This window comes from Branchiostoma floridae, chromosome 4 (genome assembly GCF_000003815.2).
Source record: "Branchiostoma floridae strain S238N-H82 chromosome 4, Bfl_VNyyK, whole genome shotgun sequence".
NCBI classification, from domain to species: Eukaryota; Metazoa; Chordata; class Leptocardii; order Amphioxiformes; family Branchiostomatidae; genus Branchiostoma; species Branchiostoma floridae.
Window position 1 is genome coordinate 9,361,961 of NC_049982.1, and position 16,348 is coordinate 9,378,308.

The following is a 16,348-nucleotide window of genomic DNA, read 5'->3' on the forward strand; positions in this document are numbered from 1 at the left end:
GTTTTCCGGTATTTAATGTTGGAAGCTGGGTGAGTGAGAGAGAGAGAGAGAGAGAGAGAGAGAGAGAGAGAGAGAGAGGCTCGGAGAGACTTAGTCTGACAACTTCTCAGTGTCACTCAACGTCATGGATACACCGTTATGTAGCTTTTTGAAATATCAATGCTTCCTTTTTTTGAGACCTCGTCAAAATAATCATTTTGTTGGGTGATCCGAGTTTCCCCCCAAATCGAAGAAATGTATGTGATTTTCTTACAAACCGTTTCAATAATAACAGCCACCAGATGCAAAATCATCTACTGCGCTGCAGCGTCTCCTGGCGACCCATTGACGTAGGCCATATTGGCGGTTCCATGTACCCATGTACTGTAGTTGGAAATTTGTGGTTTTTGAATAGTCAATCAGAACCGGTAACAGTTCCTCGTTCACATTACTTTGATTCTTTCCAAGCCCCATGCTTATTCTGCACATAATATACGTAGAGAATTCAGACAAACCAAGGAGTTTATCTTTCATGTTCAAGTCAAGTCAAAGTTTATTGCACAACGATTGTATCAGCTGGGTACAATTACAATAACACGGATTATCAACAGCAAGCTCATAGATGAAGTATCTAATTGCCTGAAGCAAATATACAAGTCTTGAAATTACAGTATTATTACATGCGTTACTTAAGCTTGTTACCCTAGATATACAAAATGTAAATAGTGACTAGTTAAGAACTTACATGTACTAGGAGCAATTTTACATGCCATACTAATGGACACAATTTCATAACTCAGTTGCAAAAATGGCTGTAGTAAAAACGTCATTATTCAATGTTGTTCATCGTTTGAAGATGAGCTTTAAGTTATAATATCAATATTTCTTTTAGCTGTAAATCTTACTTTTTAAAGTAATTCGATATATATTAGATACTCTACGTCACAACGTATGTACAATATAAATACTTTGATTGATCGTTACATACTGGCATTTTGAGAGATAACGTTTAACCTCAATGGGCTACATCGCTCTTATAAATAAGCGCCCTCTTGCATCTTCCCATAGATTGCACAGTTACACCACCACAGCAGGAGGTTTACTGTTGGAGTCGTTGTCGATCGGCTCAGAACCTCTTCTGCCTCTCAGAGCACAGCAGAGCATCAGGGAAAATATCATCCCCATCAACTGGAAAAAAGAAAGAATTGTCAAAAACGTTTAGACTGGTTTCCTTGTATCTTGTCCCTAGCGGCTATTCTACTTACTACAATTCCGCGCGTGATGCTGGCGGGTTATCGACGGAGGCACTCGCATCAAGTCTTGGGTATCAAAACGTTCTCCATGTAATATGTACATAGGACATCAAACAATTACAACTGGAAGCTATATTCTTTGCAGCACCGCACGATAACCAATTCCTTGAATACAGCTCATTGACAATTGACACAAGTTTTTACCGGAGATGGCGTAAAAATACCATACTATCAAACTCCAAAGCTAGCTATGAAAGTATAAATGATACCAAAGATTTCGCAAGAGTACATTCAGCTTATATCATATAATTTCTTTGCAAATATCATCCTACCTTTAGGTACCAACTCTACTTCTAACGTACATGTAGGCATTACTTCCCCAGCCTCACCTGCAGGATGGCGACTCCCAGACCCACACACATGATGATGAGCAGCCTGGAGCTGAAGAAAGACACCATCTTACTGCTACAACCCTGCAGAAAAAACGGCGTGTCAGTAAAGCCCGTCTGATACACGGCGATCATAGCCTCCCGACTTGGTTGGGACCTAGTCGTGAGCAAGATCATCTGTGGTAGGCAGTTGGTTGTCTGTGCCAGCTGGCTATAATGATTTGAAAATGATTTCAAAGTGAGTACGTCATATTCTATTCGGTTGCAAACAGTAGATTGTATTGTAGCTGGAATTGGATGGATTCCAAACTAACCACCAAACCCAATGCAACCCTTGGTTAGGTAGTGGTCGGAAAGTCGTGGAAAGGTCTTGAACGTGTGGCAGGGGCTTTAACCAAAGCCCCGAAACTGGTAAGACAAGCAAAAATAGCTTGTGAAAAGTGATGAGCAACAAAGGTAAATCCCCCTACCTGTCTGTACATGCCGATCTTCTTGGTGAGCCCCCAGCGGCCGCACCTCCTCTCCTGCCGCACGCAGCACGAGTCCGGCACGTCCCGAGGGTTGTACGAGCCCCAGAACGACAGATTCCAGTCAGTCATGTCCTCACCCCCGCAGCATCTCAGCTGAAATACAGGAGCGTATCAGTCAGTCATGTCCTCACCTACAAAAGCATCTCAACTGAAAGACATTGTAATACGTATATATTATACTGTTCATATGTGGTAATCACTCAAAGTAGCCCACTCAAGATATATTTACTTACAGATATCTGGAGCTGGTCCCAGAGTTTGGTGGTGGTCTCGTATGTGTCCTGGTTGTATCTCGTCTGGACAATCAACTGAAACTCCTCACGCACGTAGTCCTCTAACTGGAAATAAAGTACGTAACTTTGAAACATGTTCAGACTACACACTGAATCTTAGACAATTCAGAAAGACAATGATCATCGATGCAGCTAGGACAGGTTGCAATCGACTGACCTTTGACCTGTGGAGGTACGCCCATGCGCCACCGCCGACCTCTGCTGAGAATATCAGCACCAGGAACGCGAAAAACTGCGAGGGAAAACACAGTGATTAGTTATACGTTGAGGAAGAATTGGAGGGAACGCACATCAAATCTCAAAGAAGATGATTGGGCAAAGCATCACACAGTGCTCAGGAAAAAAGATAAGTTGTTCATTTCTCCTAACTACTAAGACGGAACACTAAGTCAGAAAAAGTACCAAAATACTGATATGTACTTTTACAAACTTATATTTTGGTATAAAGGCAGATAAACCTTTCTACCTTGTGTCAGAGACGTAACCATCGAGGAACTAGCATTGAAATACCCAATGGAGAACTTAGATAAACGCACCACTACAAGCAAACAGATGCTTAAATTAACATAGCTCGTGTATCTCATAGAAACGACTCACGGAAGCCAGGAGCCAGGGAGACTCCATGATGGCGCCGCAGCAGCCCAGGAAGCCGACCAGCATGACGAGCGCTCCCGCCGCGATCAGCACGTACGTCCCGATGTAGAACGTCTCCAGGTCCTCCCCCACTCGGACGTACTGCATCGTCTGGACATCTATACGCAGCCAGATCGCAACGCCAAGGATGGCGCACCCGGACAGCTGGAAAATGGAGTGTACATTATTTTGTAGCCCGCATTAGGTTTTGCGATACAGCATTGGGTTTGAAAAAAAGATGAACATAAAGCGAAGAAGCTTCTCCCGTGTCGGAAAATTACATAGCAAAACAATGTCATGACAGATGCCCAGGGGAACTGTAAAGAACAGCAAGAAAACCTCTAACGCTGAGCCCTTTTATGGCCATATGCTCCGATTCCCCCTTCATAATGCAATGGCAACCTGTCACAAGAGCATTATATGGTATTCGACCAGTTTCTTCAATGCAAAGTTAGCGGTATGACTTTGTCTTGTTCCGTCGTCAGACCAAGGACTTCTATAATGTTCTTCCTCAGACGAGCCTCAGCTTTAAACATCATCACGCCGCCAGATGGCCATGATCCCGGACCTCCGCCAACCTGATAACTTTCCATAAACTAAGCTCGCGCTGACTTTTACGACATGGAAGCAAGCAAGACTGATGACCCAGGAGGTTACGCGGATATAATAACTACTGCGCTGATTTGTGTGGGCTGAATACTGATTCGGGTGACTTCATGAAGCAAGAAAAGAAATAACAGGTTGTAACTTAAGACCTAGTTTTACTGATTGATCAATACTCGAATTGCTTTGTCATATTCTATGGAGTAAAAGAGTACACTGGTCAGGTCATTTAATGCATTTACAAATTAGGCATACAAGTTTTATATTTCCGTTATTCCTTACGATGTAGTTTCCCTCAATTTTGAAAAAAAAATTCACCGGCACTAAAACGATAAGACATTAAAAGGGCGGCCAAATTAATCAAATCATAATCGTGATGAAAGCAAACTCCATACCACAATCAATTAAACGGATGTCGTTTATCAACGAAGACTGGAAACAGAATATTTGACACAGGTACGGCTGAAATAATCTGACTGCTTGAAGGTTGATTGAAGCCCCCCTCTCGTGTCCAATAGGGCGGCAATAGCCCGTCAAACGTGATTGTGTATAGATACACACAAGTTGACCTGCGTGTCAGGGAAACATTCAATAAAGGACACGGGTCACAGACAGCCATTACCACTCGGAATGAAAATACATGCACCATACCAGCCTTACATACATGAGGTAGGATTCCTGGCGCCGGGAGGGGATAAAGATAAATCTCGTATTAATGTTTGGTTTATTTACTTTGAGCCCAGGGCTGCCCTATGAGCTGTTTATCAGTGCTGAGAATGAATATTTGTGTGGCTCATGCGGTGCAGGGTAAAGTCGATAACGCACGCTATTGTCGGAAAAAAGCCATGACAGTTCTAATGAGAGGGCGTCTTGAATTAAGTAGGAAGAGTTCAGTCAGAAGTTAAGTCCACATTTCTTCTTCCTCAATGTTTTTAATACTGAGCGAATTTTTACGAAGACAGTGTAACGTCACTGGATAATATGGACTGGCACTCGATAGCGATATGGCTATAGCTTTTTAGGTATTGAAAATGAATGATAGCAAAGAAGCAGTGATATAGATCTATAAAATTGGGCTTATGATTGATTATTCTCATCGATTACATTTACTGACCAATTGCAGCACTTGCAAGCAATAAAACACGTACCAATATTCTAAGATAAAACCTGTTAGGCCACCATAAACAGCTGCGCAAAATGACAACGAACCAATTTTGATAATACCCCTAGTTGGAAAAATCGGATTTCTCAGTAGATAGATGCATTGGGAAACCGCAAACTGTTTTGCAAGATTACGACTTAAAACGTGGTCTTAAAGCGTGTATCGTCGTCTCATGGCAACTGCTCGAAGCATCTGGACACGGGTGGGACAAATATAGGTCCTGTCATTTTTCACACATTTGTTGGTGTAAAAACGATTACGCAAAAAAAACATATCCCCGAAAGAACAAGTAGAAGTTAAAGTGGGATTACAGCGTGCATAAGCATATTCACTTCATGACAGATATGTCCCTATAGAAGTGTTTCTCCTCAGTTTCCTGCCAACTTTGCCGTCCTGGGTACAAACATGACTCCCCAGCTGGCGTGCTCTAATTAAGTTCTGAGATCCCGGGGCCTGATTTAATCATGCGGCCCGTCTGATCTTGTTATATTGCGGGACGGGGAAATGTAGATTGTTTCTCATTCATCAGCACAGCTCCGTGGGGGCGGTTCGTACATGGTATCGCTATTTGGAAAAGCCGGGGATAAACCACATGCACCAACGGCTCAGGAACGAAACACGATTAGGACGATAACGTGAACCATGGGGCTTGCTTTGAGGTTTGATAATGAGATCAGATGATGCAATTGCAACGTGAAGATTGACGTGCGGTGAAATATATAACGCAATGTGAACATTGCTCTACCATGAGACATATGCTGTACGGACTTTTGTCAGAAATATGATTAATCTCAAACTGACGTTCTGCAGTTTGTGAATTTTTATCTCGTTAACACCAAAATACCATAAAATGATATAGAAATACGTGCAATCATATGTAATTTTAGAAGGATGGAATTTAAGTGCTTAAAGGGTCGGATTCATATAACACTTTTAGGAAGGATGCAAACGAGAGCTAAATAGTACGGTGTTCGTTTGTGTCTATCACCAGCGTTATCCAGACATGAAGGGCTCCCCCGTGTCCTCATAGAATGCTGTCCTAGCCTGTCTCAGTGAGGTTGGGTATTCCCAACAGAAGACCATTGCAACAAGGAAAACGATATATCTGGACATTGCACTATTCAACATTTCAAAACAGAATCATCAGAGATATACAGTTTTTTCTGATAAGAAAGAAGGAGACAAACTCACCCAGAACATAAAATTGAAGGCGAACAGAAGGTACTTCAGGCATGTTGCAGACCCTTCCAACACCATTTTCTCTCCGTCGCTGCTCACGAACTAACTCTCGGGAAAAGTCGCCCTTCCGTCACGAGTCGGTAAACATCGGTAATCTTCGGTCAGCTCCATCTCCCGGTGGCGGCCATCCTGTGTAAGCAGATGTCTGTTGAAATTATCCGTGCTAACAAAACTCAGCTTTGCTCCGGTATATACCGTTACGAGACGCCGCGAACCGGCCCCACCTCCTGACGTCAAACGTAACAAGGTTTGACACGCTCCATTTTAGTCCATTTCCCTACGCACGATTTAATCATTTGAAGGCAAATTGAAATGTGCCGTGCCAAAAGAACCATTTCAAACTTCCGCCTGCATTAGACAGCCGCCTAATGGTGGGCGGTGCGCGGGGAATGGGGCAGCTCGCTCAGCGGGGTGATGAAAATTGTCCACGCGTGAGGCGAATGTACAATTTTCGCTTGTCAATGGGCTGTAGCTCAATGTCAGGTCTGTGGATGACTGATATTTGTATCCTTGTATGATAATGATACGGGAAGTCGCTATCAGTATATGATTGTTTATCACGAAATGTTGTTTCTTTAAATACTAAAGAAGGTCAAAAGGTCAACAACTTTTGAAAGAAACATGGCAAGACATGTAGAGCATCGCTTGATAATGCCGCATGGTGAAGCCACAGATGAACCGCAAATGGCTCATGTGGGTCTTCAGATCGATATTTGCATGAAACCGAACCTTTTTATGGTCTGAATTTGAAACTACTAAAGATATTCATTACATAAAAGTAAGTTTGTTAAGCAGCAGACAGTTCAGCACCATGGACGGCACCATACAATGCTATTTGAAGGCTCCACGTTATTTGTACACGATCTGTCCGTTGGGGGCGTTTATCATGGATATAGTAGATTGCACCAGGAACGAGTTCCGATAAATTACGTTTGACCTTTCATTCTGTAACCTTATGTGTGGCGATACAGAAGGCATGACCCTGCATGGTAAGTATAACGTAAGATTAATGTACAGTACCAGCCTCCTAAACCAGGCTTGAAGGATGAACGAAACAAACAAAGACAGACTCGATTAACAGAAATTTTGTATCATCTTGTGAGCAAGAACAACCTTCTTAGCATTCCTCAATTGTTCCCCAATCAATTCGTGATGACTTCTTTTTCGTCTGTCATGTTCGAGGAAGACCTGACCTCATGTTCGCAGAGAAAGCAAGTAAGATTTGCTTGGAAACGAGAATGGCCTCATGCACATATTTCTATTTATACTCGAAGTTGCAACTGCGAGGTATTTTAGAAAACCATAATTAGAGATACTTCGGCAAATACCAAGTTTTATGGTAGTAGGTGCCTTCTCAATCCACGCAGGTACGCAAAATATACACTATAGCTAAGGCTTCAATGTGAGATTTCAAACTGACACCGTCCACTCCCACAGAAACGTTTTACTCTAACCCGGTATAGTCCTGACACAAACAGGGAATTAGTCAGGCGGATTACTCGCGACATCCGTCACATCGCGACCGATCCATCACACACCGCGCGTATTGAACAGGGACCCTGCTCGGCCACAGGCCTATCATCGTTATGGCGCTTTCCATTAGCGATGATTCCAGGAATCAATTCCAGGAGAGGGCTGTGTGTGCAGGACACGTACTCTCCAAGCAGACTTAGGCTCCGGCTGTTTCATTTAATGTTTTTAGTCGCTTTTATCGGGCTTTCTATTTCGTATTATATCTTGTTTTGACAATACAAAATAGAAAGCCCAACAAAAATGACTAAAAAACCTTTAAATAAAACACCCCGAGCCTAACCTCTGCTTGGAGAGTACAGGACACGTACAGTTGGTAGGCAGGCGAGTGAGTGGTCCTACTGTAATAGAATGGGACACACTATAATTGTTAATTGCATTCCTCGTGCAATTTCCTTAGAGTTAGATAGCGCCGTACCATTCCTATAAATTTGTCGAATTGATATTGTAACGGCTGTAATTTTTTGTGCTGATTTATTGAAAGTCGTTGGTCATTGAGGCTGTTGAGTCGATAAAGTCGAAACAGAATTCGAAGTTACATGTCATACCTTTATGTCAAGATAAAGGCCAAAATGGATTTTGCATTAAATTTTGTTCTAATTAGCAACAATGAGAAGATTGACAAATACCGGCATCGGCACACATAAAATTTTTAGTCTTTTTTCTTTATTGTATACGTAGGAAGTATATTTCATTCGCATAAATTCCACTTGACCCAATTCAATGTTAGAGAAATTTTGAAACTCAAGCTGATGTACTGACTGACAATAAACTGATTTTTAAACTCACCGGTAATATATACAAGTACCAGGCAAAATTAGACCCGGTCTTTCCTTTGTGTAACAGCACACCGACGTTAGAGAATAGATTAGGCTATATTTTTAAGCCCTGTTCTGATGTTCCAAATGCTAAGTCAATGTTAATGACACCACATGCAAGAACAAACATCCTTCATGATCGATTACCGTTAGACCGGGCGCAGCCCTCTGTGACCCTTTGTACATTGTTCCTGATCGGTTTAAGCATGTTAGTTTCTTGTTCAATACTTATATATATCAGATATGCATTCCTGAAGGATTACGATATCACGTATGTCCACATGGACAATGGGCAGCAGTTGGTGCAAATCTATCATCTTGTGCTATATTCGTTTCCCAACGTGTCTGTTATCTGGACCAGTAATAAGAATTGCCGTAAAAAGCCGGATTAGCTTGGAGATGCAGTTTTTAGCATTCCGGTACACTGTTGAAAACAGTCTTAGGCATGAACGTTAAATTTGACTACACTGATATCATACTAAAAAAAATAATAAGTTCAAATGTTGTATGCAATTGCAAGGCAAGTATAGAATATCACCTATACCAACTTCCGAATTAAGACAGAATATACAGCGCTCACTAGATTATCCCTTTTGTACCATTACTCACGGTTCAAACATACCTTCTTGGACGTCTTCAGATGTAGCAGTTTACGCCATCTATCCAGGATTACAAACGGCTGTCCTTTTTGGGATCGGACTGCGTAGTTGCGCGGCACCTTGTTACGGCTGTGTTCAAAGCGCGCGCCCAGTCTATAAACAACAACCTAGCTATCCACGACACACCCAGCTCGTGCCCCCGGCTCTAAGGACCGGCCCTCGCCGTGCGCTGCAACCGTCTGTGTCGAATTACGGATTCAAATCTCCCCAGCGCCCGGGCCTTGTCCGGTCCGATTCAATCACGCTACCAGGCCAAGCGTTAAAATTGGATAGTGCTGACCTTGCAGAACGACTCCAGACCAGGAGGGTGTTATGACTCTAATATTTCCTCTAGTTGATACCTTCAGCACAGCAGCACGGAGCGCAATGAGACTGCATCAACCTTTTACTCTGTATCAATCCATAAAGCATGCAAAAATGCGCATAAATGGAATCATGGAATGGCTATGTAGAGAAAGAACTGCCACTGGCGTAAATGGAGATGTTTACGTCACCACACCAGTGAGTTGCAAAAGGAATCAGGAATTTAAGTAACCATTTTTTTTTTAAAGTTTTAAGGTCTTTGGAGATCCGCCCCTTTATAAAACTATATTCAGGATATAGTAAAATTAAGTCGTTGCAACAAAGTTCGTGTTCTTATGATTATAATTACACATGAAAGATACTACGTCAAAAGACGTGTTATTTGAAGAACAATAACCGGGTTATACCTGGGATTGTCCAAAATCTTGGATTTTTCCCAATGACATCAAATTAGCAGAAATTCTCAAATCGCAAAAGATGCTTCTGATGTTCACAAAACAAACACTTGTGAGGTCATAAGAAAATCGGGAGACTAGATTGTCCAAGCCGAAATTGCTAAATGATATGCCTGACAGACACCCGTTGCCATGGCAGCACAAAAATGATGACTATACTTACGCCAAAAATAGTTACTCAAGCAACTGGATATGGTTTTGAAACGGTCAGACGTTTCGGATAGAATCCACTATCCTTCGTCAGTGACACTGAAGAGATCTGGAAGAAACAGGTCTTTTATACTCTAACTATGAATGAAGACAATTTCAGATGTCCAATAGGAAAGGTTGTTAGACAATTCAGACTGAAGACAATTTGGATTCCAAAGAAAACAAAGCTAAGCCAAAGTCGAATGCTTGACTCAAGTACAGCAAAATTCCGTAGTTGTTTGTGCCTGCGGCATACTGCAGCTGCTTACATAAAAGACTGGCGTGACGCTCGAGCTCGTTGCAATCTATCAGTATCGCGTCACAAAACACGTATGAATTAGTCTAGAGATTCGCAAACCGAAGGCCAACGGCTACTCTTCTGCTATTTTTAACCACCTAGAACACAACCAAGGACATTCCTTCAACCTCCAATCTACCGACATCCTAGACCGTGAAGCCCACTGGTTTGAACGGGGTGTTAGAGAGGCCATATATGAGAGAATATACAATCCCACCCTCAGCAGAAAAGGGGGGCTGCGAATGGAACTTTCCGGCACTTGGGACATAGCACTCCCCCCCCCCCCCGCCAACAAAACTTTTAGCTCCTGTAACTAAAACAACAGGAGCTAATTGACTCATTTGCATTAACTGTGTCTTAGCCTTGCTATCCTTTGAAATCCAAATTGTCTTCAGCTTGACTTTGGCTTAGCTTTGTTTTCTTTGGAATCCAAATTGTCTTCAGTCTGAATTGTCTAACAACCTTTCCTATTGGACATCTGAAATTGTCTTCATTCATAGTTAGAGTATAAAAGACCTGTTTCTTCCAGATCTCTTCAGTGTCACTGACGAAGGATAGTGGATTCTATCCGAAACGTCTGACCGTTTCAAAACCATATCCAGTTGCTTGAGTAACTATTTTTGGCGTATCTTATTACCTGGATGTCTAACCTACATCGACGATGACAATACTTTATTTATCATTATGACACTGTCCCCGGAGAAGCCAAAAAAGAAGTCAACAGGTTTGATAGTTATAACTTAAGCCGCCCAGACATGGAAGTTACCGCGGCCCAACCACCCGCTTCTCGTCTAAATAGGATTAATAGTAATAATGATTGATAATATTTCATATTACAGTTTCGTCCTTTTTATGTATCATTTTGGAGTGCTCTATATAGGTCATCTATGCACGTACGTCTTGGATCTGCCTCGTTGGTCCGAAAAGGAGGATAATCTGCAGGAATAACATTTTTTTTAATTTTCCTAACATCTAGACTAGACTAAAGGGCATGTGTTTGCTACGTGACAGTTTGCTGCGAGCCATACATTAATTAGTCTTTTAATGTTTTCCATCGGCCTTCTACGCGAGTCTCTAGACCAATGAAAACCAGGGGTACCTAAGGAGTCTAGTCTGGGCAAGGATATCATTTTTTTTCATCGACCCACATGCGAATCTCTAGACTAATTCATACGTGTTTTGTGACGTGATACTGATAGATTGCAACGAGCTCGAGCGTCACGCCAGTCTTTTATGTAAGCAGCTGCATTATGCCGCAGGCACAAACAACTACGGAATTTTGCTGTACTTGAGTCAAGCATTTAGCAGATCCCCGGTTTTGGCAGTTCGTGTTGCCTCTTGTGTTTTATTGCACCTGGACAGCGCCACGTACCACTGTAGTGTGCGGACCGATGTTGCCAGGCGCAGCTCGGTAGAAGGTACAAAGACTAAAGTAGTCTGTAGATGTAGAGGGTTGCTATCCACTGTGTCTGTGTCCTTCCACCGCATTTACCTCCCAAGTGAAGCAAGGTACAATTTTTTACACCTGTATGGAGTGAGGAAAGTCGTGTTGAGTGCCTGTCACATTGGCAAACATCGGTGGCATATCAGGGGACTCAAAACCACGACTTCTGGCCTATGGGCCTAACACCCTAACCGTTACGATAACAAGGCGCCTGATATCAGTCACTAGTCCATGTACATCTGACGTTAAACGGAGAACAGACAGCACGTCCTCGTATAAGTGGCGGTTTTGATTTCAGGCTAAATAGAATCACTTCCAGCAATCTACCTGGCAGTGCGTACCAACTTATGTCATCAACATGAAAGTGTCTTTCCTACTTCTGCTTCTTTGCCTGGCACCCTTCGAATTCGCTGTATCTTTCGAAACTTGTGCCCACTTAAACCACTGCATCTGTGTAAAAACGGGCACATCTTTCCACGTAAGGTGTGGTGAAACATCAAATCATATCTTTACAAGTGTCCCATCACCATTACCATCGAACGTAAGTCAACTTTTCATATTTCTACAAGCAATCAAGTCAATAACACCGGAGGACTTTCCATCGCTACCTCATCTGGAAGCAATCACGATAAAACGATGTCAAGTGAAGGAACTCCTTCCGATGTGCTTTCAACATCTCCAGAGTCTCATTCAGCTACAAATTCCACACAACAGCATTCAGCATCTTCAAGCTAAGACTTTCTGGGGTCTAAAAAGTTTGAACGATTTGAACCTGCGGGACAACATTATTGATTATATTGACAGGGAAGCTTTTGTTGGGCTTCAAGATCTGCGTCATCTGTGTCTGGATAGAAATGATCTCAAGCGCATACCGCTTGCACTGAGTTTCCTTCCAAAATTGAAATTTGTGTCTTTCGAGAAGAATGCTAATATGCATCTTTTCCCTGCCGATTTGTGGCAAATTAAGCACATTTTCTCGGTAACAATTCAGCAAACTGCCGCTATCTGTGACTGCAAACTGTGGGGATATCGACAATGGCTTGAAGGCAAGTTAACATCGAAAGCATGGGACATTCGTTGTGCTAACACACAGGAGAGGAAACTGAGAGACACTCCCTTGGAAGACCTTCGATGTCAGGCACCCATCATCAAAGTATTCCCCGGAAACCAGACCGCGAGAGTGGGCGATGACCTATCCTTCACCTGCCAAGCAGACTGTCTGGAGGGACTCCGTTTTACCTGGCTACAGACAAACCGTAACACTTCGAATTGGTCGGTTGAAACCTGGAAACTGGAGGACTTGTTCCGCGAAAACACACAGGGATTTTTCTCTCATTACAACAGAAGCTGTGTTTCAGTTTTGCGGCTCAGGCGAGTTTCAGTGCACGATGCAGGCAGCTATACCTGCCAGGTTACAGCGCCGCACATGCCCAGTGGAAACAACACCACCTTCTTGACCGTGGACGATTCTTACAATGTCGTGTCAGCCGTCTCAGAGCTCGTGTCTTACAACACGACTTCAAACTTGCGGCAGAAAGACGACAAAATAATCACGCCGGCTCGCCCAAGTATTGACTACATTTATCTGTTACCATCTCATGACGAAAACAGTCTCATTGTTCAACCCGTTACCCTGCACATTATTGTTACAGTCGTGTGCAGCCATGTGGTAACTATGATAGTTATTGCCTCTGTGTTGTTTCTTTGTTCGCTAAAGCGCAACAGGCGGCTGAAAAACGTTGCTGAAATGTCTGACTTCAAAGGCGTTAAAGCAGCCATCATACAATCGGGACTACAAGCATCTGCTGTATCTTTAACACAGGCTTCAGTTCTTACCGTGTTTTCCAACATAATGAAGGACCAGACTATGAGAATGACAATGAAGTCGGTTGTACAAATATGGCAAATGACTATGAGACGATTCCAGACTACTACCACGCACAAGCAGAGTTGGATTTGGTTCAAAACCCTACAACAACAGAAGACAACATTGAGAACCACCAGTATGAAACCATCCCGGACTATGTCAATGCTCACATGGAGGGGGGTGCCATCAAGGCACGCTAGGAAACTGTGTTAGATCTAGAGTTACACAGTCAGAACAAATGTCACAATCGTCCAACTATAATGGTGAACGATGTGGTGGTCTACTCAGAATCCCGGGGAAACTAGTAAGGTCATTAAATACGTCTGTTTATGACATCGCAGCCGGTTTAAAATTCTTTCTGAGGTCACATGTCACCTAACAATAATCTGCTTAATCCTGAAAAAAATTGCCTCTAAATATTCGTGCTTAACCCTGCCAAAAGACGTCTTGTGATGTAGCCAGTGGCCACTAAGTAATAGTCATCTGAAACCAGTTAAACTCAAATGAACCCTACGAATAGGTGAGTCAACCTTCTACTGGTGTTGTCAGACGCTATTAAATATGTACAGTATTTACAGTTACTTTGCTAAATAGCATTATGTTGACACGGTGCATTCTTTTAAGTTGCTATGTGAATGAAAATTCAATCAATTTTTAAAATCTGTTTAATGTTCATGTATTGTATTGTATCGACCGCCAATTCAAAATGTTGCAGATTAGGAAGCATTTAGAACGCTGTGTTTATTGAATTGCTGCAAATCATATCAATAGTATTTTAATCTTAAGGCTGTAAATTACATGTATAGTACTTTTTACTTTGTATTATTAATTGTATTTCCAAAGTCAGATTTTGACTCTGTCTTTGATTCTCACGTGAAAGGAGTGTACAATTAAGCCAAAAGGCTGCGAAATGCTTCAGAATCTGTAAAATAAACCATTATTATCATTATCACTTTGCAAATGTCGCAAAACAGCCGTCCCTCGAACACACGTGACACGATTTCATGGTCCAAAGGCAGGGTCACTCACTAACCACTGAACTACGCAGGCTACTTCGGTAGCGGCTGTAAAAGCTCAGTGCGGCTCAGTAACCCCCAATCCCTCCCCCCCCTCCCCTGCAGTCCAGGACGTGGCACGTACAAGATGCAATTGGTCATGATTATTTCCATAAACAACATTTCTTCAAATTACCATGTCTTATGAATACATGTATGAGTGTGACTGGTGGAAATCGGTACATGGTTCTGGTGGCTCTCGTGTTGCTGCATGTGTGGCCTAAACACCAAACCCAGACAATCATGCCATATATAAGGTGGGTTCGCACGTGCGTATATATTCAAGTCCGTATGAGGTCCGTATGGAAGTTTAAGCCTCTACCAGGCTCCACGGGTCGCTAGAAAGATTATATAAATTGATAACATGCCAGTGGAACCAGTTGGTCGAAAACCATACTCCTCGGCCAGCTAACTCCTCTGGGGTGCTATGTGTCTATATTTCTATAATTTCTCCTATTTTTCGAGCGACCTGTGGAACCTGTTATAGGCTAAGAACTTCATACGGACCTCATACGGACTTGAATATATACGCACGTGTGCGCCCGTACTATAATATATATATACATATGACAACGTATTTATATGCCAAATACTACGTTAAAAGGGGGCTATTTACGGAGCAATAACCTGGTTATACCTGAGATGCTGATATGGTCCAAAATCTTGAATTTTGCCCAATGACGTCATCAAATTGGCAGAAATTCCCAAGGATGCTATTGATGCAAGAAAACAAGTGTGAGTTGACAAGAAAATTCGTTCAAGCCGAAATTGCTAAATGACATGCAGCCGTTTCCACGGCAGCACAAAAATGATGACTTTACTTCATTTATTATGATGACATTGTCACCTGAGAAGCCACCAGAGAAGTCAACAGGTTTGATGCCGCCCAGACATGGAAGTTAGCGCAGCCCAACCACCCCTACCCCGCCTGAATAGGGTTCATAGCAAACAAATTCATGCAGTTTTTATAATATTTCACATTGTAGTTTCATATTTTTTTGGATGTATCATATTGGAGTGCTCTATATAAGTCGTCTATAAGCTATTGACGGAATGCACGTCTTGCATCTGCGTCCTTGGTCCGAAAAGAAGGGTAATCAATAGGAATGAATACCTTTTTTCATTGTCCTAAAATCTAGAGTAATAGACACGTGTTGGCAACGTGATAGTTTGCGGTGAGCTTTACGTTATTCTTTTATGTTTTCCATCGTCCTTTTACGCGGGTCTCTGGACCAATGAGCACCGGGGGTCCAAAAAGGAGTCTAATTTGAGCAAGAAAATAATTGTTTCATTGTCCTACAATGCAAATCTCTAGACTAATCTATACGTGTTTGGCGACGTGATAGTTTGCGACGAGCGTTACATTAGTCTTTACGTAAGTGTCTACAGTTTGCCGCAGGTACAAACAGAAGCTGTAGTTTGACGCAAGCACTAAAAGCTACTGTATTTTGCTGTTGGAACTCCTGTTCTTGGTTCAAGCATTCTGCAGATCCCCGGTTTTGGCAGTTCGTGTTGCCTCTATTGGTCTATTGCACCTGGACAGCACCACGTACCACTACATAATGTGGACAGGAGTTGCCAGGCACCTCAGTAGAGGTAAAATGGTAAAAGTAGTCTCCTATACGTAGCCTTTTCGAGGCTGTAGATTG

The 16,348-nt window shown here is 42.5% G+C and overlaps 1 protein-coding gene across 2 annotated transcripts; it reads right to left on the bottom strand.

Annotated features, from left to right (window-relative positions):
* Positions 1-503: 503 nt before the first annotated feature.
* Positions 504-9,614, bottom strand: LOC118413346 (CD9 antigen-like). 2 transcript variants are annotated; one of them, XM_035816687.1, is made up of 8 exons: positions 9,052-9,614; positions 6,034-6,210; positions 3,042-3,242; positions 2,602-2,676; positions 2,385-2,489; positions 2,092-2,244; positions 1,622-1,705; positions 504-1,167 (listed from the first exon to the last, which is right to left on the bottom strand). In XM_035816687.1, the coding sequence occupies exons 2-8, from the start codon at positions 6,097-6,099 to the stop codon at positions 1,057-1,059; spliced, it is 795 nt and encodes a 264-aa protein (XP_035672580.1). In that variant the 5' UTR covers positions 6,100-6,210; positions 9,052-9,614; the 3' UTR covers positions 504-1,056. The 2 variants fall into 2 exon arrangements, with proteins under 2 accessions (XP_035672580.1, XP_035672581.1); XM_035816688.1 differs by lacking the exon at positions 9,052-9,614 and having other exon boundaries at positions 6,034-6,514.
* Positions 9,615-16,348: the final 6,734 nt, after the last annotated feature.

Excerpts from the sequence above, each read along its gene's own strand:
- LOC118413346 (XM_035816687.1), bottom strand. The coding sequence starts at position 6,099 with ATGGTGTTGGAAGGGTCTGCAACATGCCTGAAGTACCTTCTGTTCGCC. Across the intron at positions 2,245-2,384 it reads GGGACCAGCTCCAGATATCT|CTGAGATGCTGCGGGGGTGA; the intron begins GTAAGTAAATAT and ends CCTGTATTTCAG. Across the intron at positions 1,168-1,621 it reads TGGGAGTCGCCATCCTGCAG|TTGATGGGGATGATATTTTC; the intron begins GTGAGGCTGGGG and ends TCTTTTTTCCAG.